Below are 24,098 nucleotides of genomic sequence, written 5' to 3' on the forward strand. Positions count from 1 at the left end.
TCAGCAAACTACATTTCAAAACAGCTCATGCCTCCTACTGATTACTAATGTGGTAAATATTTATGCCAACAACTCAGCATCTTCAAAGCAGTGATTTTGCTCAACTGAGTTGAAGGAGAGGTAGAAATCTGTCTGCCTAAGTCTGTGTGCTGTAATGTTAAATGCCAGCAAGGCAGTTGAAGATACATAAATCCACTTTGCCCTGTTCAAGAGTACAGCCAATGGTGGTGAGAGAGGGGGGGGGGGGGGGCACTCGTAAAGTTGTCGAAAAAAAGTTTATTTATTGAATGTGACATATTTCTCCTACGCGTTTCGGATCCGGCTGGGACCAAAACGCGTAGGAGGAATATGTCATATTCAATCAAGAAACTTTTTTCGACAACTTTATGAGCGTCCGCTGCCTTCCTACTATTGAATCTATTCCCACACAGGGACTTGTCCAGGATCAGACCCCTGACAGCAATTGGTGCATCACTACTTAATTGCCCTTTTTCCAGGAGTAAAGCCAAACATCCCTTTAATGAAAATTGTTTTTTTTATTTTTTATTTATCGGATATTTGTTTTGGTTCTGTGTGAACACTGTTACTTATTTACTATTATTACATTTATAAAGCTATCTTTTAGATCGGATCTGTGCCACGCACCACGAGTATTTTTGAAGCTTTATCTTTATCATAGCCCTTCTGTTAGCTTTGTTTAGTTTGTAAAGTGCAAAGGTTGAGCTGTTGTCTGTAGTAACAGAGATATTCCCTGTTATTGATCCAATATCCTGCTCTATGTACAGATGTTATCAGCAGCTGAATGTCTGTTTGTTTTCCTATTAGAACATAAGGGCCTCTCCTCGGCTTTAACTGAAGCTGTTTGGTGCTTACTGTGAAAATGGTTTTCCTAATGAATAGTGGTATTTATGTATATTTGCACTCATATAGCGCCACCAAAGTACTCTGCGCTTTACAAAAGAGACAATTCATTAGATGGAATTATAATACGATAAGTGTAACAAACATAAAACCAGACAATATTTTATTTATAAAATGTGTTACCGGGAAGTAATACATTGTGAGTTACCTCTCGTTTTTAAGTATGTCCTGGGCACAGAGTTAAGACAAATAATACATGGTTACAAATACATAGTTACATTAAGTGAACAGGGTTATACATTGTATACAAGACATTGAATGCACAGTTAGAGATAATATATATTATAGGCGTACGTAACAGTTACAGGCCAGACTAAAATGTGGGACAGCTTTAGGTTTGGAAGAATTTAGACTTGTTTTGGCTGTGAGAGTCTCCGGTAGATTTTCTATTTCCAATAGGAAAGGAAACCCTGACCCTGGAGAGTTTCCACTCTAAGCTGTTATATAGTTATAGCACCGAAGAACGGAAAACATTACAATTCAAAATAATAATCCTCTGACGCTGTCCTGATTGTGTGCCTAACGAAATGACCGCCTTTAGTCAGTGAAATGCTGCAGCTGATATGTAACATTATATTACTAAGTGTAACACATTATTGTTACAGCTTCCAGAGTAATAGACTGTCTGTTTGGAACACAGCAACAGATCTGTTTGTGATACTTTGTTGCCAGAGGGCAGAGCTAAAAAAAAAAAGTGTGTCAGTCTTTTTCCAAAGAAGATGTGAATATGACTTCCTAAATGGTTGCTGTAGCAAAAAAAAAGATGATCACTACATTTAAAAAAATCATTACCGTCCCCCAGGTGGCGCCTTACCTGCTTACTGACCCCCAGGGGGCACATTACCTGCTTACCCCCTCAGGAGGTGCCTTACCTGCTTACCCCCAGGCATCGCCTTACCTGCTTACTACCCCCAGGCAGCGCCTTTTCTTCTTACCACCCCCAGGCGGCGCCTTACCTGCTAACCGCCCCTTAGGTGGCACCTTACCTGCTTACTGCCCCCCCAGCCAGTGCCTTACCTGCTTACTGCCCCATGAGGCAACTTACCGCTCGCAGGAGGCGCCTTATCTGCTTACCGCACCCAGGCAGCGCCTTACCTGATTACCGCCCCATGAGGTAACTTACCTACTTACCGCTCGCAGGTGGCGCCTTACCTGCTTACTGCATCCAGGCAGTGCCTTACCTGCCTACCATCCCCCAGGCAGTGCCTTACCTGCCTACCATCCCCCAGGCAGTGCCTTACCTGCTTACCCCCCAGGCAGCACCTTTCCTGCCTACCGTCCCCCAGGCAGCGCCTTACCTACTTACCCCTCATGCAGCGCCTTACCTGCTTACGTCACCCAGGCAGTGCCTTACCTGCCTACCGTCACCCAGGCAGCGCCTTACCTGTTTACCGCACCCACGCAGTACCTTATCTACTTGCCACCCCCCAGGAAGCGTCTTACCTGCTTACCACCCCCTCACCCCCCAGGAGGCACCGTACCTGCTTTCCGGCTAGGGACGGACCTGGTGCTGTATGTCCAATTACTGTTACGTTATTATTTACGAAAAGCATTTTCCAACAGGCCTTTGTGCTACTACCCTGCTAGCGCCGAACATGTCGCTGAGACCGGGACGCAAACTAGATTCTTCTACACTGCAGAAGATTGCTGCGGACATGAGCAATATAATAGAAAACCTCGACACCAATGAGCTCCACTTTGATGGAGAGGAAGTGGACTCCGATGTCACAAGTGACAGCAAATCGGGCGGTGAGTGAATATCGCCCATCGGGCCACGGTTTTGCTGCAGATCCCAATGGGGAAGAAATCAAAGTAGTTAAGAGAGTTGCTCAGAGAGCTTACAATCTAAGGGTGTAGGGCAGGGGTAGGCAACTCCAGTCCGCAACGCACACCAACAGGTCAGGTTTTCAGGATATCCCAGCTTCAGCACAGGTGGCTCAATCAGAGGCTCAGTCAAAGAAGCAGGGACTGCTGAAGCAGGGACTTAGTGAGCCACCGATGCTGAAGCAGGGATTGATTGACCCACCTGTGCTGAAGCAGGGACTGATTGAGCCACCTGTGCTGAAGCAGGGATATCCTGAAAACCTGATCTGTTGGTGGCCGTTGAGGACTGGAGTTGGCCACCCCTGATCTGTCACAATAGAAAGATATTTTTAAGGTACGTCCCACCTCTGTTTGCAGATACATGTGGCGTATAGTTCCTAAATACATCCTACACATGTCACACAGCGTTCTAGATGCTGTATGGGTGTTGGGAAACTGCAGACTCGTCAAAGGATGAGAAACCTCATCATTTATTTTTTAAGTAAATACTTTACAGCCAAAGGCGTTCTCCTTTTAAAGTATCAAATCCCCCTCCCAAGAAGCCTATGTGAGTTTAACTCATATAATATTAGTATCCGTGCCCTACTCGTTTAAAAATATATATATTTCTTTACTGTTAACAATCAGGATTTTAAACGAGGTGTGTTCACCTCCAGTCCTCAAGGGCCACCAACAGGTCAGGTTTTTTTGTGATATCCCGGCTTCAGTACTGGTGGCTCAATTAGTGTCTCAGTCAAAGCGCCTGCTTCTTCACAGGTGGTTCAATCAGTGGCTCAGTCGACTGAGACACTGATTGAGCCACCTGTGCTGAAGCAGAGATATCCTTAAAACCTGACCTGTTGGTGCTCCTTGAGGACTGGAGTTGGCCGCCCCTGTGTAGGGTGAGATAAAGATTGTAGAAGTAGATATAAGTAATGTAAGGCTATTGTAAGCAGAACCCAGAATAACGCGTAGGAAGTATTCGGGCCATAGGTATTGTCATTAGCGAGGGGAACGTGTTACTGGGGAAGCCCACTGGGGTTTTTTGTGTGTTTTTTAGGGGCCTGCATTCCGTTCTCTGCCATTTACAACACAAAAGGGTTTAAGGAGCCGGACAGCCAGACGTACCTGGCCGGGTGTCCCATAACAGTCCGAGTTTTGGAAGTGGAACGTTTTGCCGCCTCCTCATCCTCCAAGGTGAGATTGCTTAATATAAGGGTAGTAGAATTGTTTGCGTTCTTATTCACAGCTCTGCTAACAGGATGATTGCCCCATTATTTAATCGACCCCTCACCAAGTCCCACATTCTCTCTATAAAAGCCGTTGGAGGGGGGAGAGTCCCTCACCACCCATGCGCCACACTCACACCCCTACGCACCGACATCACTGACCAGCCGCACGCACTCACCAGACACCCGCTCACACCCTAGCGGGAGTCCCACCCAAAGCCAGCACTCACTACCCACCCGCCACCCATACTGAACCCCACCCGACGCCTCACACCCTAGCGGGACACACACCTCACATTTTTACATCACTTATGTCACCAAAATATACATTGTACTGTGGTGTGTTTACAATAAACCATTTTTAAACAACATCGTCTTACATTTTCTTCCATGTTTCTTTTCAACATCATTATGCAACCTTTCCACCAAATAGTCATCCTATTGTTACCCTATTTATAAATAATACTACCTATTGCGGATTTACATCCCGGGCAACGCCGGGTATATCAGCTAGTGTTATTTATTATTTAATTCTTGTTTATCTTTTTCTTTGACAGTTAGTAACTAATGCATCATATTGAATGCCCTTTGATTGCAGGCACCAGTTCTGAACATTTACACGCTAGAGCTAATTCACGGGGACTTCAAATGGTACGTGAAGAGAAAATTCAAGCACTTTCAGGACCTTCACAGAGAACTTCTTCGATACAAAGCTTTTATCCGTATCCCGATACCCATCCGGAGGTATATACTCATTTATGGAATTATAAGGGTTGGCGTTGGAATGCTTCCGGGGACACAGTGTGACGTACAATGTTCTGATTTTCAGTCATACCGTGAGAAGACAGACGGTCAAAAAAGGTGGCATCAGGTCAATGCCAAGTCTACCACGTAACGCAGAGATCGTCCGAGAAGAACAGTCCTCCAGTAGAAGGGTAATTGTGTTTGGGTTGTAAAACGGCAATCCACAGTACTTCAATGTTCATGCACACAGGGCAGGGGTGGACAACGCCAGTCCTCAGGGGCCACCAACAAGTCACGTTTTAAGGATGTCCCTGCTTCAGCACAGATGGCTTCGACTGGGCCACGGATTGAGCCACCTGCGCTGAAGCAGGGATATCCTTAAAACTTGACCTGTTGGTGGCCCTTGAGGGCTGGAGTTGGCCACCTGTGGTTTAAGGAGTAGGTATTGCTGGCATATGTTATTCGTAAGCATCAAGTCATTAAACTCTGCTACATTTTAGTGCTGGACGTGTGTTCTGTACTGTACACCTCTTTCCAATTTAAGATTTTGTGAACCCATCAATCATTGAAGAAATGACAGACTGATAGATTAACGTGTTTGGAAACACAAGATCTCTTTCATATTAATGCCTGTGTCCTTCTTTGAAGCAGCAGTTAAAGTATTGTTGTATGTGGCATTGTTTTCATTCGATTAGACGTGTATAAGACTTGGTTTATCACTCACATGGGTTCGTGTGCTCATCTCATTAAGCTGAATGATTTGTGTTTTATAGAAACAGCTGGAAGATTATTTAACAGCTCTGTTAAAAATGCCGATGTACAGGAATTATCATGCAACGGTGAGTTCAACATGTTGTCATGTTTTACCCCTTTTAGCATGAGAGAAGCCTGTAACATATTGTGTTGCAGTGTATCGCTGGGTGCTGCCGTGTATCGCTGGGTGCTGCCGTGTATCGCTGGGTGCTGCAGTGGATCGCTGGGTGCTGCAGTGGATCGCTGGGTGCTGCAGTGGATCGCTGGGTGCTGCAGTGGATCGCTGGGTGCTGCAGTAGATCGCTGCGTGCTGCAGTGTATCGCTGGGTGCTGCCGTGTATCGCTGGGTGCTGCCGTGTATCGCTGGGTGCTGCAGTGGATCGCTGGGTGCTGCCGTGTATCGCTGGGTGCTGCAGTGGATCGCTGGGTGCTGCAGTGGATCGCTGGGTGCTGCAGTGGATCGCTGGGTGCTGCAGTAGATCGCTGCGTGCTGCAGTGTATCGCTGGGTGCTGCAGTGGATCGCTGGATGCTGCAGTGGATCGCTGGGTGCTGCAGTGGATCGCTGGGTGCTGCCGTGTATCGCTGGGTGCTGCCGTGTATCGCTGGGTGCTGCCGTGTATCGCTGGGTGCTGCCGTGTATCGCTGCGTGCTGCAGTGTATCGCTGGGTGCTGCAGTGTATCGCTGGGTGCTGCAGTGTATCGCTGGGTGCTGCAGTGTATCGCTGCGTGTTGCAGTGTATCGCTGCGTGTTGCAGTGTATCGCTGCGTGTTGCAGTGTATCGCTGCGTGTTGCAGTGTATCGTTGCGTGTTGCAGTGTATCGCTGCGTGTTGCAGTGTATCGCTGCGTGTTGCAGTGTATCGCTGCGTGTTGCAGTGTATCGCTGCGTGTTGCAGTGTATCGCTGCGTGTTGCAGTGTATCGCTGGGTGTTGCAGTGTATCGCTGCGTGTTGCAGTGTATCGCTGCGTGTTGCAGTGGATCGCTGCGTGCTGCAGTGGATCGCTGCGTGTTGCAGTGTATCGCTGCGTGCTGCAGTGTATCGCTGGGTGCTGCAGTGTATCGCTGGGTGCTGCTGGGTGCTGCCGTGTATCGCTGGGTGCTGCATTGCATCGCTGGGTGCTGCAGTGTATCGCTGGGTGCTGCTGGGTGCTGCCATGTATCGCTGGGTGCTGCAGTGTATCGCTGGGTCCTGCAGTGGATCGCTGCGTGCTGCAGTGGATCGCTGGGTGCTGCCGTGGATCGCTGGGTGCTGCAGTGGATCGCTGGGTGCTGCAGTGGATCGCTGGGTGCTGCAGTGGATCGCTGGGTGCTGCAGTGGATCGCTGCGTGCTGCAGTGGATCGCTGCGTGCTGCAGTGGATCGCTGGGTGCTGCAGTGGATCGCTGGGTGCTGCAGTGGATCGCTGGGTGCTGCAGTGGATCGCTGGGTGCTGCAGTGGATCGCTGGGTGCTGCAGTGGATCGGTGGCTGGGTGCTGCAGTGTATCGGTGGCTGGGTGTTGCAGTGGATCGCTGGGTGCTGCAGTGTATCGCTGCGTGCTGCTGTGGATCGCTGCGTGCTGCAGTGGATCGCTGCGTGCTGCAGTGTATCGCTGGGTGCTGCAGTGGATCGCTGGGTGCTGCAGTGGATCGCTGCGTGCTGCAGTGGATCGCTGCGTGCTGCAGTGGATCGCTGGGTGCTGCAGTGGATCGCTGGGTGCTGCAGTGGATCGCTGCGTGCTGCAGTGTATCGCTGGGTGCTGCCGTGTATCGCTGGGTGCTGCAGTGTATCGCTGCGTGCTGCAGTGGATCGCTGGGTGCTGCAGTGGATCGCTGCGTGCTGCAGTGTATCGCTGGGTGCTGCCGTGTATCGCTGCGTGCTGCAGTGTATCGCTGGGTGCTGCAGTGGATCGCTGGGTGCTGCAGTGGATCGCTGCGTGCTGCAGTGGATCGCTGCGTGCTGCAGTGGATCGCTGCGTGCTGCAGTGGATCGCTGCGTGCTGCAGTGGATCGCTGCGTGCTGCAGTGGATCGCTGCGTGCTGCAGTGGATCGCTGCGTGCTGCAGTGGATCGCTGGGTGCTGCAGTGGATCGCTGCGTGCTGCAGTGGATCGCTGCGTGCTGCAGTGGATCGCTGCGTGCTGCAGTGTATCGCTGCGTGCTGCAGTGGATCGCTGCGTGCTGCAGTGGATCGCTGCGTGCTGCAGTGGATCGCCGGGTGCTGCAGTGGATCGCTGGGTGCTGCAGTGGATCGCTGGGTGCTGCAGTGGATCGCTGGGTGCTGCAGTGGATCGCTGCGTGCTGCAGTGGATCGCTGCGTGCTGCAGTGGATCGCTGCGTGCTGCACTGGATCGCTGCGTGCTGCAGTGGATCGCTGGGTGCTGCAGTGGATCGCTGCGTGCTGCAGTGGATCGCTGCGTGCTGCAGTGGATCGCTGCGTGCTGCAGTGGATCGCTGCGTCCTGCAGTGGATCGCTGCGTGCTGCAGTGGATCGCTGCGTGCTGCAGTGGATCGCTGCGTGCTGCAGTGGATCGCTGCGTGCTGCAGTGTATCGCTGCGTGCTGCAGTGTATCGCTGGGTGCTGCAGTGTATCGCTGGGTGCTGCAGTGTATCGCTGCGTGCTGCAGTGTATCGCTGCGTGCTGCAGTGGATCGCTGGGTGCTGCAGTGGATCGCTGCGTGCTGCTGTGGATCGCTGCGTGCTGCAGTGTATCGCTGGGTGCTGCAGTGTATCGCTGGGTGCTGCAGTGGATCGCTGGGTGCTGCAGTGGATCGCTGGGTGCTGCAGTGGATCGCTGGGTGCTGCAGTGGATCGCTGGGTGCTGCAGTGGATCGCTGGGTGCTGCAGTGTATCGCTGCGTGCTGCAGTGTATCGCTGCGTGCTGCAGTGTATCGCTGGGTGCTGCAGTGGATCGCTGGGTGCTGCAGTGGATCGCTGCGTGCTGCAGTGGATCGCTGCGTGCTGCAGTGGATCGCTGCGTGCTGCAGTGGATCGCTGCGTGCTGCAGTGGATCGCTGGGTGCTGCAGTGGATCGCTGCGTGCTGCAGTGTATCGCTGGGTGCTGCAGTGTATCGCTGGGTGCTGCCGTGTATCGCTGGGTGCTGCAGTGTATCGCTGCGTGCTGCAGTGGATCGCTGCGTGCTGCAGTGTATCGCTGGGTGCTGCAGTGTATCGCTGCGTGCTGCTGTGGATCGCTGCGTGCTGCAGTGTATCGCTGGGTGCTGCAGTGGATCGCTGGGTGCTGCAGTGGATCGCTGGGTGCTGCAGTGGATCGCTGGGTGCTGCAGTGGATCGCTGGGTGCTGCAGTGGATCGCTGGGTGCTGCAGTGGATCGCTGCGTGCTGCAGTGGATCGCTGCGTGCTGCAGTGGATCGCTGCGTGCTGCAGTGGATCGCTGCGTGCTGCAGTGGATCGCTGCGTGCTGCAGTGTATCGCTGGGCGCTGCAGTGTATCGCTGCGTGCTGCAGTGGATCGCTGGGTGCTGCAGTGGATCGCTGGGTGCTGCAGTGGATCGCTGCGTGCTGCAGTGGATCGCTGCGTGCTGCAGTGTATCGCTGGGTGCTGCAGTGTATCGCTGGGTGCTGCAGTGTATCGCTGGGTGCTGCAGTGTATCGCTGGGTGCTGCAGTGGATCGCTGCGTGCTGCAGTGGATCGCTGCGTGCTGCAGTGGATCGCTGCATGCTGCAGTGGATCGCTGGGTGCTGCAGTGTATATCCAGTGGTACAGGTGGGAATATATCCTGAATGCTATTTCATGGCCTGTATAATGTAATCACTTATAGATAATATTTCATACTCCCAGAGGTAACACACAGTTATTTGAACAATTGAATTGTAATCTTGTTCTGTGTGTGATTAGTATGCCTTGTTTATTTTATTCGCTCCTCCCGCTAATAACACTGCAAATCAATGGCAGTTAGCGTGGGATCGCAGTCTGATAGCCCTTACTGGACCCTGGGGAATTGCGGCTAAAATGAGTACGGTTACGCTCTATTTGTACTCTTGGTTGCATTCATAATACATTTGATATTCATTGTTATTCTTCCAGAAGGAATTCATCGATGTAAATCAGCTATCTTTCATTCACGACCTTGGACCAAAGGGCATGTAAGTTTAAACGGAACAGTTTATATACAGTAACTACTATGTTTGTAGAAGGAACTCCAAACTCCCAAACGATGATAGGCAATGGCTTGTGGGACGCTATGTTAGAGGTACTTTATTTAATTTAGGAAGGCTACAAAAGCTTTTTATTCAGATGTGTTTTCTGTTGAACACATATTTGTAAAAGCTTTGTATCATCTTTAAATAACTAACATGCCCCATGAAAAGTATTAAGACCTGCAAAATATCCAGAGTAATATAACTATCCTTCCGGGGGGTGTAAGAGCTTGTCTTATTTAACCTACTCAACAGTTATTGTTCATGATCTGTAGGGTCTACAGTACAGTACTTTGCTTTCAGTAATTTGGGGTCCAAAGCAAGGTGCTTATTGTAAGTAGTGCTATAAGTATTTCTGGTGCAGCCCAAAGGGAGTTTTTTTAAATTACAATTAGGGAGAAGGAGCTGCTAGTGAGTAAAGACACTGACTTTGTAAAAAATGGCACTGGTCCGATTCGCAGTATCAGCGCCTTGTGACCTTGAGCAAGTCACTTTATCTCCCCGTGCCGAAGCTGCCAATAACATAGATTGTAAGCTCATCTGGACAGGGGTTGTGTCTGTAACATTCCTATGTGCTGCGTAATGCGCGCGCTGTACTGTAATTATGAAGCGCTCTGCGTCCCATTGGGAGAAAAGCGCTATATGAAATAAAGATATTAGTAGTAGTAGTAGTAGTAGTAGTAGTAGTAGTAGTATTACTGTTATACCTATAGAAAGAATATAGCCTATTGGTAAAGCTACAGAGCTACTGTTTGGACCCATTGCCAGTAACTTCTGACTTAAGGCTGGTCACTCCATGTACAGTACCTATATACGAGGCTCCAAAAATATGTATTAGGGACGAGAGAACAGCAGCAGCTAAAACCTGTTTGCATTGTTACCACATTACAATCTAACAGCTACTCTAGAACTGCAGGTATCAGCTATGAAGACTCAGACTATAATCCGCTTGTTGATGTTTGTTTTAGAGAAGGTATGATCATGAAGAGATCGGGCGGCCACAGAATACCGGGTTTAAACTGCTGTGGACAAGGAAGTGTTTGCTATCGCTGGTCCAAAAGGTATTACATGAATACCTGCACGTGTTATTGGCTGGTGTATGGTCTGTACAACGCTGTGATTGTCTTTGTAAGGAGGCGCTTTGGTTTTTCTATTGTTTTCACGTGCATGTCCTGGGCACAGAGTTCTGATGCAATACATGGTTACATTAAAGTTGGTAAGGTAATTAAAACCTCTCTGAATTCTCTGGAACACCAATCATATGCCGCCATCATATGCCGCCATCCATCTCCTTTGGAATCCCAGCGTCAAATGACGCCGCGTACGCCCCAACGTGACATCACACAGTGTCTCATTGCCATGGCAACATGACGTCATGACATCGCGTTACCATGACGACGACGTGCGCCATCACGTTGACGTCGCCCGCGTGGCGTCATCTGACGCTGGGATTCCAAGGGAGATGTAGGGGGCGGCAGCGAGGAGGCAGCAGGGCACGTGAAAGTGCCACGGGCGGCAGCGAGGAAGCGGCAGGACACGTGGAAGTGCCACTGGGCGGCAACAAGGAGCCGGCAGGACGCGTGGAAGTGCCAAGGGGTGGCAGCAAGGAGGGGGAAGGACACGTGGAAGTGCCACGGGCGGCAGCAAGTAGGGGGAAGGACACGTGGAAGTGCCACGGGCGGCGGTTTTTAAAATCTGCCGCTGATTGTGTAATAAATACTAATGTGTCAACCTACATTTTAACATCATGACTAATTAGATATACAGTATCAAGGACACACCTCAGGGTTGCATGTTTAAGGAAATTTGCAGAAATAAATGGCAATATAATACATTGTCTGCCTTTTTATATGGTTATAAAATGTATCACAATCATGGAGAAACGTAACTGTTCTATGAACATAACGCTACAATGTCCTCCAGTATGTGAATGTGCCCGCGATGTGTGAAGAAACTCCAGTGACGTGTGTGTCACTTGGTTCCTGTTCTTGTCCAGGTGGCTGGTCGTGAAAGACTCGTTCCTGATGTACATGAAGATAGACAGTGGCGCCATTTCGTTCGTGCTATTGGTGGATCAGGAATTCAGCATCAAGATTGGCAAGAAAGAGACGGAGACGCAGTACGGTTTGCGCGTCGACAATCTTTCAAGGCGAGTTTAAGGAAAACGCTGCTCGGTAAAGGAATGAAACGCCCTCCGCACTTATTCAGATGTTTATTATATGTTAATTATATGCCGACGCCTAACACATGTACTCGTGGTTCTAAGATGACTTCCAGTTCCGACCCGTTGGAGGATACAGTATAAGGCCGAGCGTATAGTAGCGGAATTGCTACGTGCGCGCGCACTTCAGCCGCACGTCAGTACGTGGCTTTACCAGTTAGCCAAGTGCCTGTGCGTGGCAGCGTTTTGAGGAGACAATAAACGTTGTCTTCTCAGGCGGCTGCCGCGTGACGTCAGCGTCAGCCAATGAGGACGAACCCGCTTCGTGACGCCCCCGCCACGCCCCCGCATCGCCTCCCTAATCTCCTGCAGCCAAGTGCACAGATCTCTGGGGCTGCAGGAGTGCGCGCGGCTGCTCGCTGCCGCGCAGGTAGTATAAGTCGGGCTAAGGCCATACAGCCTTCACCTGCGCGGAGGCGTGCGTTTTCTGTCCATGGTAGACGCGCCGTGGGGGGTGTCCCTAGGGGCCTCACGGAGCTGGTTCGCCCTCATTGGACAAACCACTCACGTGACCTGCGTGTCGCGCCGAGAAATCAGTTTGAACTGATTTCTTGAGCAACACTCACCCCCTCCTGCTGTTGCGCCCGCGCGGTCTATGGGCGCGATCAATGCCTTCAGGCAATGTGACCGTGCCCCGTGCGGACACCTCTGCGCTGTCTGCAGCACCATGGACTGAGCCTAAGGCTACTGAGGATAGCTGAGGCATTTAAACCAGGGGTTCTGAAAGTAATTAATAACATTTTTTTAAGAATCATTTATCTACTTTATCAAATAATGTGTATATGGGACTGATCTTTAAAGCAGGTCTCAAACTCTGTCCTCAAGGGCCACCAACAGGCCAAGTTTTATGGATATCCCTGCTTCAGCACAGGCGGCTCAATCAGTGGCTCAGTCCTTGACTGCACCACCTTTGCTGAAGCAGGGATATCCATAAAACCTGGCCTGTTTGTGGCCCTTGAGGGCTGAGTGCAGGACCCCGACTTCAAAGCAATATTTACGTTTTAAACAAATTCACTTCATGATCTTTTAAAATGTACGACTAATTTCTGAGTGCACAGCGTATTTAGTATTTTTTTTCATGAAATTGTTTTATTGCGACAAATAAATAAATAAGAACACAGAGCTGCAATATCCTAATAATATATTTATTGTATTCTATAGGAATTTGATATTGAAATGTAACAGCTACAGACATGCTCGATGGTGGGGACAGGCCATTGAAGAATTTGTTAAGAAACATGGCAAGAATTTCCTTAAAGAACACCGATTTGGGTCATACGCAGCAGTACAAAACCAAACTCTATCCAAATGGTAAGAACCTTGAAGCACCGTTGCCTCTAGAAAATAATAATAATAGCATGTTCTTGTATTACGCTGCTAGTTTTACACAGCCCTTTACAGAGACATTTTGCAGGCCCCTGCCCCTGCCCCGTGGAGCTTACAATCTATTTTTTGGTGCCTGAGGCACAGGGAGATAAAGTGACTTGCCCAAGGTCCCAAGGAGCCGACACCGGACAAGTGTGCCAGTCAGTGTCTTTACTCACTGAGCCGCTTCTTCTCCCATCTAATAACAAATGTATAGATACCTACGGGAACACCTTTTCTGATGCAATTTGTTGTAGTTTGCAATACCTTTTAATGAACCCACAAAAAGGTTCCTCATAGATTTAATTGATGTGTACAGAGCTTTTGATGCCTCGCCGGTCTCTTCTTTACGTATCCTTAAGACATACAGAAGTACTTGTTTACCTGATCTACTTGATCCAGAAAGGGCCAATATTCCCCACGATAATGGAAATGCAGGGGTACCGCCGCAAAGCACGGCGCTGACCCAGCCGTGCATTTAAACACGCTGGAATGTTTCTTCAGGACTGTAAATAATGACTCATTGGAAAATCACATGACTTTGACCCTTAACAGCCCTGCGTGTCCCGGCCCATTGGTCAGAGAGTAATGGCCATGATTTGCATTCTTATTACTCTATATTGCAGCCCTTTGGCCTCGAACGAAATGTCCTCGCTTGGTAATATAAAGTCATGTGGCGATGCCTGACCTGAAAACGCAATTCTAAGAAGACATAGACGCTGTTAATATCTCGGTTACACTGCGCACTGCCGTGAACCCGCGGCACGAGACTCTTCATAACGCATTAAATGCCCAATTTAAAGTTACACGTTATTTTGTGAAAATCAGGGCTGCAGACCTGTCTGAGACATGGCAATATGCTCACAGGGGGTATTTTTATTTGCTGTACAGTGGAGGGTTTCTGTCACTTCGTTACCCGCCCTAACTTATATCATGTGTGGTTGAAATATATCCCACCTGCAAATTGCAAAGCCGGTATAACCAGCCTCACACTGATGAGACCCAAAAGGCTGAAACAGCTATCTGTGAGTGGGTTTACTGTCTCTGCACTTCTTTAACCCAGGCTGTGCTGAAAGGCTGTGTAATACGGCAGGCAGATACTTATAGGGGTCCCATGTTAAAATGGATATCAAGCAAAAGGTTATTCGCATGTAATTTCCCAGAATCCCTTGCTGCAGTGGAAGCACTGTATGCTAAGAGATAATGGGGAAAGGCAGGGCTGCAGACCTGTGTGAAACGTGAATGTGCTCACACATGGGATTTAAACATTGTTTAGTAACAGATAATATACAGTATGTCATTAATGAGATACTTGGTTACGCAGTGACCTTATCGATGAAGTAACTTTTTAGAATGTCTTCTAATATATTTCAGGTATGTCAATGCGAAAGGATATTTCCATGATGTCGCAGACGCCATGGAAGCAGCAAAAGAAGAAATTTTTATTACAGATTGGTGGTAAGTAATAGCTACATTTTGGAATTTGCAAATGAAACTATTGGATTACTAAATATGTTACTGCTGTTTGACATTAACAGGTGGCTGGGCATAATTTATCCTTTTACAATAAGGTATCTGTTCCTTAAAAAAAACTTGAATTAACATTTACAAAACTACCTGCAGTGTCCCAAGAGGAAATTGGTGGGACAATGTTACCTGTATTCACAGGCACAGTATTATACGTTGTGACAAACGGCTTACTCCGGGGCTCCGCCGTCTGTCCAGGACTGCTAGAACACAGTCTTTTAGGGTAGGTTAAATGATGAGGCGTCACGTGCTGTTCCTTTAAACAGGCCACACTGAATACAAAAGAAAACACAAGCAAAACAAAACCCTGCTCACCTGAGCAATAACTTAACTGAGGTTCACCCTGACTGGGGTTGGGGCGGCTTGTCCGCTTCCAACAAACAAAAATAAGGATCTTTACAATTTGAGAAAAAGGAACAGAATGACTTGACCTGTTTGGGGAGAGACTTTTCCCCTCTCTGCTTCCAGCAGCATTCCTGCCTCCAGTCTCTTGGGGAGAGGGAAGAGAAACCTGGAAAATCAGCCTTAAATACCTGATCTCTATCTAGCAGGACAGGTGACAGAAATCAGGCAGCAGACAAACTCTGGTCTGGATCCCTCATCCCTCAGTTCCAGCACTTGCCAAACTGAGGGATGGAGTGCATGCATTCTGAGGCTGCACTTTCCAGCCTAAACAGGATAGAAACTGTTCAGTATCCTGGGAGCCCTATATATGGAATTTATCACCATACCCTGGTTTCTGTCACAACGTGTATATTGCATGTTTGTTTTCAGCATCTAGAATGCAATGGGACTTGACCATTTTCATATATATATATATATATATATATATAAATATATATATATATATATATATATATATATACACACCCTGGCTGTGCTCAAAGCTGTGACCATGCAGCAAGCTTAAGCCTATAGGGAACCATGTTAAAAATGGTTATTGAGGCAAAAAGTGACACTGTGTGCCCATTTGCATGTCATTTCCCAGAGTCCCTTGCTGCAGTGGAAGTGCTGTATGCTGGGTGATAATGGGGAAAGGCGGGGTTGCAGACCTGCCTAAGACATGCAGATGAGCATACAGTTATATTTGCATATCAGACAGTGAATCCCAGCGCTTCTCCACCGAGCCACCAACAAATGGGAAAATAAATATTCACAGTGAAAAACTAAATCTGTAAAACATATTTTTCCCTCATAAGAAGTTTACATTTTGTGAATTTCTGAAAAACAATATGGCAGCTTAATCCAGCGCAATCGAAAGAAAATGGGAAAATTGGAACTCTCGACAAAAATAGCATTTTTCACATTGTTATAATCCGAGCCTTTTGTAAATAGATACGTCCTGTGAACTTGGCAAGTCATATAAACAATAATAGTGTGGGGTATATATATATATATATATCTGGATGACTTTCTTTCCCACGTCCGGAAACATTGCGGTGGAGATGTTAAGAGAGAAGAGATATCAGGGGCACGAATGTCCTAATGTTTTGATGGGACAACCTCACGAAGCCAAACATTCGTCCTCAAGGCCTTTCCCAGAGCCGTAAGGGGGCAATGACTTATTTAGGTCAGGACCTTGGCCAGTGTTCACACTGTGTGAATAAAGTCTCTGTCCAGCACAGCCTACAATGTCCCACGCGGCCTGAGCTGAACTGTTCCGACTTATTCTCATCTCGGCAAAACTGGGTGCGACCAAATGGGGGGGGGGAAAAGGGTCCAGATCTGTTGGCACTTACAACAAAGAGCAGTTTTATTCTGCAGCATGAAACGTGCAGGCGATTATCTGCATTAAATATCCGTGTGAAGTTAAAGAAAAGACGTCATTCTGGATGAAGGCCGCATTCTCACACATGCTCGCTTCATAGTTTATATTTTCCCACCTTCTCTCCAAGCGCTTCTCACACCCATGTAATAAAGTCCAACTTACTGGCAGAGCACAGAGTTCGGCATTATCATGGGAAGTTGTGAAATCCTCTCTTTAAAAAGATTGTGATAGACGCAGGTTGCTTATGTTGCGCTACGTCCAGCTATTTACATTACGAAATGATACATTCGTTGATTCAGAATGATATTTTGGTTATTGTCCTGTTTCTGCTGAACACAACATCTCATTTCTCTGATATAACTGATAAGACTGAGGCGCAGTCACTTGTGTTCCATGCCTAGAGAATTAAATCATTCCAGTTGAATTCTGAAATCTAACATTTCCCTTAGGCTGCGCTTATAGTGCCGGCGACGCTGACGTCACGCTGCGGTCACTGAAAAAAATCAAATTGAATTGACTTCCACCGTTCACGACCAAGCCGTTGCGCCACTCCTACTATAAGTGCATGCAACGGATTCAATGCATTTGTTTTGACGTGACGTTGCGTCGCCGTGACTTTAAGCGCAGCCTTAGATTTGTTGTCTTTGTGTAGCAAAAAAATAAATAATCTAAATTCTTATATATTCATAAAAACATAGATTGGAACAGTTTCCCAAGTGTTCTTTAATATTTCTTGGCACAGCTGGATAACTTTATGCCTGCCCAAGCATTTAGTTTCTCATTTAACTTTATTGCTCCTTCTGTCATTGCATACCATGCAGCCAATAGTCTTACAAAAATAAAAGTGCTTTCCCAGAATGCCCTCTGTTACATCGCTCTTATCCACAGAACACACCGGCAGGTTTCATTACCGGTCACTCCTCGGACGCTCCCTTTGGCTTCAATGGATATTCCCATGCAATAACGCCTCGATCAACACTCTCTCAGTTTAATCAATAACTCCCAATGTCTTGTTGGGGCGTTTCCATTGTTTTAAGCAATGTTGTACTGTATCCAATATTCTAAAGGTACTTTAACGTGTTAAACACCCAGCCCCATTTCCTTCTCCATGTTATGTGCATGAGATTGGCATATACTTTGTTTTAATATGTTGCAAATTACATGACATTATTGAGTTGCATTGAATGCTGTTATTCTGATATCGAATCCTTTAATCCAAACCTGTGTTGGTTTTGTAATACAAAGTTGCGCCTTATTTGTACAATGACATCTTGTGCCATTATTATTTTTCAAGGCTGAGCCCAGAAATCTTTCTGAAGCGGCCAGTGGTGGAAGGGAACCGCTGGAGGTTGGATTGCATCCTAAAAAGGAAGGCTGTAAGTTTGTTTCCGCTTAACAGATCAAACAACATGTATACACCAAAATAATATATATTTGTTTAGGTTGCAGAAAAAACAGTGACATTTTTATTTCCATGTGAGGTAAAATGACAAAAGGGAACAAACAGTTTGATTTGGCTGTTTGCATAACGCTCCTTTGGCTGTGTTGTATTAACATGGTTGTTACACACTTATGAGGTTTGGCAGCATTTTATACATAGGCACATCCTAATTTCATGTTATCTGAGACGTTTTTCAGTGTTTCACAAATAACATGCGGTCTCATTATTTTTGTGCTATGACTTAATAATGTATCCACAGTCAAACAAAAAAAATACAATATACCTTCTATAATTTCCAACAGGTTACATGTGATGCATGCATGCTACTATAACACATGACACATTTCCACCTTATACTGCAAACCTGTGGCTATTCAGACCATTTCTGAGAGCCTTTTAAAGCTGCAGACCAAGCAATATCCAGTGTGTGTGTGTGTGTGTGTGTGTGTGTGTGTGTGTGTGTGTGTGTGTGTGTGTGTGTGTGTGTGTGTGTGTGTGTGTGTGTGTGTTTTTAAAATCAGTTCTGTACTATGAGAAAATTCGTGTAGCATTATTATTTTTTTAAACAACTCTGAATTACATTTTTAATGTATTATAATGTAACAAGCAATTTGTTTCTATAGCTACCATTTACAAAGTCACACCCCCTTCCTCTTCTGAAACAGGCTCAGGCACACCCCTTTTTGAACCCTGCTCTCTCTCTAGCAGTGCACCAATTGTATCTAGGGACTGCCTGGTCACATGACCTTCCCCACAGAACTTTGCATCTTTGGTCCTCTTCTGCTGCACTGACAGCTTTTTACTGAACTCACAGGAGAACGGATCGATCGGCAACATAGCTAATTACTTATCATTATGTGCATTGTATTGATGCGCGTATTAAGGTGGGGAAAAATGGCAGCTTGGACTGCTGCTTTAAAAAATGGTAGAAAACCATTTTACATCCATGTAGATTTCAGTTGAATGCTTGTTATTTATTTGAGAGCTGGTTCCTCATTATCTCCACGGGTTGTTTGTCGACAGCAACAAGGTGTGAAAATATTTATCATGCTCTACAAGGAAGTGGAATTGGCTTTGGGGATCAACAGCGAGTACAGCAAGCGGACCCTACTGCGCGTGCACCCCAACATTAAGGTATGAGTGACAGCACGGGGGGGGGGGGGAGCTCTTGGAAGATTAATACAGGAGAGTTTGGCGTAGGGTCACCACTATTAAGGTTTTAGCATGCGGAACGCCGAAATCCAGTATGAAAGTGCGACGTTATAATGAGGGGTGAATGTTGCGAGCGCTGCGCGCTGAATGGGATCTCCGCGTGACCGCTATGTTCTTTGGGTTTTATCATCTCTGCGCTTGGCCGGGAAAAGACGTGTGCTGAGTAACGCATATAGGGGTGGGAGAGAAAGTAACGCCTATACGGGCGGGTGCCGTGGTATTATAAGATGACCGGGCAGTGTCCTAGCTTTATTATTTTAATAAGTAATTAGTAAGGCGACCTCCATCCGAAAAGGTCACTTTGACCCTCAATTAGAAATCGATTAGGTTTTTATGACAGATTTCATTACAGTAAGTTTGACGTCAAGGCGCTAAAATACGGGACAGTTATGCGTCCCGACAGCTTTCCGGGACTACGGGACAAGTCAATGAAATAAGGGACAATCCTGTATATACGGGACGTCTGGCAATAGGTAAAAACCTTACCCCTGTCCCCTTACCCAAAAAAAATCTCAGCTTGAAAACCTTACCCCAGACCCCTTACCCTAACGCTAATTACATACCATGGGGCCAAAATGGCGAGCGGCGAAAAGGCAGCGGCGAAGTGTCCCTTGGCGGCTAAGTTGCAGGGGCATAAAGTCAGCAGCAAAAAGGCCAAACCCAGTCGTCCAATTCTGTTTCATTCTACAGTGCACATTGATTCAACGGCTTGTCTTTTTGTTGTTATTTCTTTAGGTCATGAGGCACCCAGATCACCTGTCCTCTTCTGTGTACCTGTGGGCCCACCACGAGAAGGTCATTGTGATAGACCAGTCGGTGGCTTTTGTTGGAGGGATTGATCTGGCTTACGGGCGATGGGATGACGATGAACACAGACTGACCGACGTTGGAAGTGTCAAGCGAATCATAACAACGCAGTCTACACCTGCAATGAACACGGTACAAACTTATACAGGAACAGCTAGGACAGGAGAGCATTGTGGGATTCACGTTTAAGTCACTAAGTAACGGGTTTAGACCAGTAATGACAGCGTTGGGTTGGTGAAAAGCCACGTAACAGGTCTTTTACCATTCCAACATGCCAAAGGCATAGTGAGAGAAAGATGCAATGATCTATTTCAGACAGGCTCAATGCCGGTCCTCAAGACCCGCCAACAAGTCAGGTTTTAAGGATATCCCAGCTTCAGCACAGGTGGTGCAGTCTTAGGCAGAGCCACCTGTGCTGAAGCAGGGATATTCTTAAAACCTGTCCTGTTGGGGGGGGGGGGGTCTTGAGGACTGGAGTTGAGCACCCCTGATCTATTTATATTGTTTTTATGTAGCATTAACCATTTATATTGGATTATAATTGGTAAATCCAAAAATGGGTGAAGAGAACTGAAGGGGCTCTTGTGTGACCGTAGAAATAAAGCGGCTGTGTGTTTAGATTCCATCAGATGCGTCGCATGCATTGAATGGTGAAGAGAAAGCAGCTCGGAAGACCAGCTTAGCTTCCCAGCCCAGGCGGGATGAAGACGCAGTGGACCTCTCGAGAATCCGAGGACTGGGCAAATCGAAAAAGTTTGCTAAATTCAGCCTGTACAAGCAGCTCCACAAGCACAACCTCCATCACGCGGACAGCGTAAGCAGCTTAGACAGTCAATCACGTATGTAGATTTGTTTTATTATTATTGTTATGATGATATAATTTATTTATATACATTAAATACCTTAAGTGCTGGAGTAGGCGGCCAACACATCCCATGACTGCAACGTCATCTCTGAAGGGCTCCAAATTACAGTCCTTCACTGAGAAAAGGATTTAGGGCCATATTAGTAAGTGGTGCTATTCCATCCAGTACTACAAGAAACTTGAACTGCCATAATGACCCCTTTGTCACTGGACGGTGTCTTATTGAATAGCACCACTTAATAACTATGGGCCTTCATTTCTTTTTTTTTTTGCTAAATGTGAAGAAATAAAACTTTTATTTACGAAGAAAGAAAAAAAAAGAAAGCGCCCAAACGCCCTCAGAGAAGTACAGTTTTAATTAAAAAAAAAAAAATACATAAAAAACACATATGGTTTTGCACTCGCATGGTGTCCATAAATAAAAGCTGTCGCCATGGTCACCATTCTGTGTTTTTGCGGCTAATTAGAACAGGTAACAAAGATAAGAAAAACACATGGTTTATAACGTCTATGCAAACGATGCCCATGGGATAAGTTCTCTGGCAATGTTTGGGAGCCATGACTTGTGTTTACCAATGTTTCGGGAAATCCTGCGCCAGTCTGCGACACAAACATGGGGTTTGTTTTTGCGCCTCCATTCTCCGCAGTCTGACTGTCCTGGTTTAACTCGGTAATCCAAGCTGGCGACGCAGTTTGCAATTTTTTTTTTAAACATAGGATTGAAGCAGAGAGTCTCAGAAGCTGAACCCCATTAATTTCAGCTATGGGGACCCCCTGCTTCCAAAGATACCGACCTCCATAAGGGGTGCCAGTAGCCGCTCCGGATAGGTAGCGGGGGTTCACATTATGGCCGCTTTTCAAAGCTCCCACGCCCTGCCGGCCATTAGGAAGCCGTGATGTCATCGGGTTCAGCTTCCCTTTCGCCCGCGTGACGCGGGAGCATGAAACTTTGCCGCGATACCAGCACCCCCTTTGGGAGGTCTACATCTCGGGGAAACAAGGGGTCCCCAGAGTGGAAATGAATGGGGTTCAGCGCCGGAGACCCCCTTCTTCAACCCTATGTTAAAAAAATAATCAAAATAAATTGCATAAATTGCTCCTTTAACAAATGTAACCGATGTCCCCTTAATTTTTTTTCTGTGCCCTTTATTAATTTTTTAAATGGTGGATTCTATATTGATGAGAAGAGTACAGCCATGTTAACCTGAGTGTAATGGCAACAGTATACCTATTTCCTAAGGACTGGGACATAGTGGTGTGAGCAAGGCTGAGGCGCGCTGCTGCTCGGCACTGAGCCCCTGCAGCCGCAATGAGAGCGGCTTTAGCAGGGGCTCGCTTACGCTTCCGCACGCTTGGGGAAGCGTGGGTCTCACCAAGATTTCAAATTTGGCGCTCGTCGGACCACAGGGCCACTCACGTGAGCGGTTCGCCCAATGAGGGCGAACCAGCTCTGTGACGTCACTGGCCCGCCCCCGACACGCCCACGGACGGCGTGCTGTGTAAGGCCAGGGAAAGCACCGCTTTCCCTGAGCCTCAGCGCGCCTCCGCACTGATTAAATAACTATGTCCCAGGCCTAAGTATGGTCCCTAACCTCCATTCTCACTAGTGTCCCACTCTCATTACAATCAGGAAGGCCTGTAATGGAATTAATTACAAGATCTCCTGATCCTCAAACTGCCTTTCTTTATAACACCGGCATCTTTTATCAATAACGCACCTTTAAGTACAAAATGTGATGCTCAGAAAGTCGTCTGATGCGAGATGTGTTTGCGTGTCTTATTCGCATGGAAGGATTACATTAGTATGTGAACTTTAGGCATGCACAGTTTGGAAGGCAGATTATAATCCTTGGTTTGCTGCCTGGTTTACCTTCCTCAGGTATTTTCGGAGGTGAACCTCATGGGCAGGTACCGGAAAAATTGGCATTCAAAGTATAGAATACTCAGGAACTCTATGAACTGTCGCTGGATACATTGTACTTCTTCTTTATAAAGAAATGCGGCCGCTCACAGCTCTCTCTTCACAGGTAGGGGATCTGCTCGCAGTTTGCAGACGGGTGTGGGAGAACTTCTTGGCGAAACTCGATTCTGGCATGGGAAGGACTATTGCAACTTTGTCTTCAAAGACTGGGTTCAGCTGGACAAACCCTTTGATGGTAAATCTCTGTATTCTATTACACCACAGTAACGTGTCTTTATAGATGTAGAGCTTTTTGTACAAGCTTTCAAGTCAAGAAGAAAGCACAGTGTAGATATCTTAAACACGGGAAATGACAACATGTACAGTACGTCTCATTATTGTGCTGGTGCAATAAAAGATGTTACAACCTGCTAAACTGCTGTTTTCTTGAGGGCCGATACCAATGGTAGAATTCCACATAATATATTTGAAGAAGTTAAGTATACCCCCATGAGTATGCTGAAGCAATACCAAAGTATTACTGTTCACAACTGAATTATGAACGCCTATTTAGAAAATTCCCCAGCTGTGGCCATTTCCTCAAGTCTAGATGGAACTTCATCTCTGAGGCTTTAGAAGCTTGTACTGCAGCTGTAGCACTGAAACATGGCTTATCAGAGGCAAGTTCAGAGGATGGCGGACCCTAGGCCTAGATCCAAAGCTTGATCAATGTTTAACGCCCTTTTCACTAAAGCAATTTTGCTGCTGGTAAAGCAGCTATCAAGGTGTCTTACCTCAGGGATATTCTACTCACTCGCCTGAAGATATCCGACCAAAAATATTGCCAATTTTTATCATCAACCCTAGGCTGGCATTAAGCCTTTCTTGCGTACGTATATAATGGCCACTAAATGCATAGCATAGGCAAGATTAAACTAGCCAACCTAGAAGAGATGATACAAATACATGATAAAGATACATCATATTTAGAACATAACAATATATTAACCCCTTAGTAACCCAAGTGGCCAGCAGCCGCGGTCAATCCATGACTGTTAGGGTTGTTGTGCATTTAGTATTTCATTTGTAGAGTGTTTATGTTGTATGGTAACTCCCTTGGGGCCTGAAAGATATTCTTTTGAAATGCATTGGTAGCCTCGGCGGTATAATATAAAATATAGGGAGAAAGAGCGGCTCAGCGAGTAAAGACACTGACTCTGTAAACAGTGACACAGAGTTTGAATCAGGGGAACCTGGCTCAATTCCCGGTGTCTTCTCCTTGTGACCTTGGGCAGGTCATATTATCTCCCTGTGCCTAAGGCACCAAAGACATTGATTGTAAGCTCTGCGGGGCAGGGACTGTGTCTGTAACAATCCTACGTGCTGCGTATCTCGCGCTGTACTG

The 24,098-nt window shown here is 47.0% G+C and overlaps 1 protein-coding gene across 6 annotated transcripts in view; it reads left to right on the plus strand.

Annotated features, from left to right (window-relative positions):
- The window catches only part of PLD1 (phospholipase D1), a 98,681-nt gene that overhangs the window by 46,637 nt on the left and 27,946 nt on the right, over positions 1-24,098 (plus strand). For all 6 annotated transcript variants that reach the window (XM_075570787.1, XM_075570788.1, XM_075570785.1 and 3 more), the window contains 15 exons: positions 2,485-2,670; positions 3,785-3,921; positions 4,552-4,697; positions 4,783-4,888; positions 5,471-5,536; positions 9,475-9,533; positions 10,556-10,648; positions 11,584-11,736; positions 12,970-13,119; positions 14,548-14,631; positions 17,763-17,844; positions 18,933-19,043; positions 19,857-20,060; positions 20,548-20,767; positions 22,821-22,949. In XM_075570787.1, the coding sequence (XP_075426902.1) occupies positions 2,517-2,670; positions 3,785-3,921; positions 4,552-4,697; positions 4,783-4,888; positions 5,471-5,536; positions 9,475-9,533; positions 10,556-10,648; positions 11,584-11,736; positions 12,970-13,119; positions 14,548-14,631; positions 17,763-17,844; positions 18,933-19,043; positions 19,857-20,060; positions 20,548-20,767; positions 22,821-22,949 (1,894 nt within the window). In that variant the 5' untranslated portion in view covers positions 2,485-2,516. The remainder of the gene's footprint in view (positions 1-2,484; positions 2,671-3,784; positions 3,922-4,551; positions 4,698-4,782; positions 4,889-5,470; positions 5,537-9,474; positions 9,534-10,555; positions 10,649-11,583; positions 11,737-12,969; positions 13,120-14,547; positions 14,632-17,762; positions 17,845-18,932; positions 19,044-19,856; positions 20,061-20,547; positions 20,768-22,820; positions 22,950-24,098) is intronic.

Source organism: Ascaphus truei, chromosome 14, assembly GCF_040206685.1.
Source record: "Ascaphus truei isolate aAscTru1 chromosome 14, aAscTru1.hap1, whole genome shotgun sequence".
NCBI classification, from domain to species: Eukaryota; Metazoa; Chordata; class Amphibia; order Anura; family Ascaphidae; genus Ascaphus; species Ascaphus truei.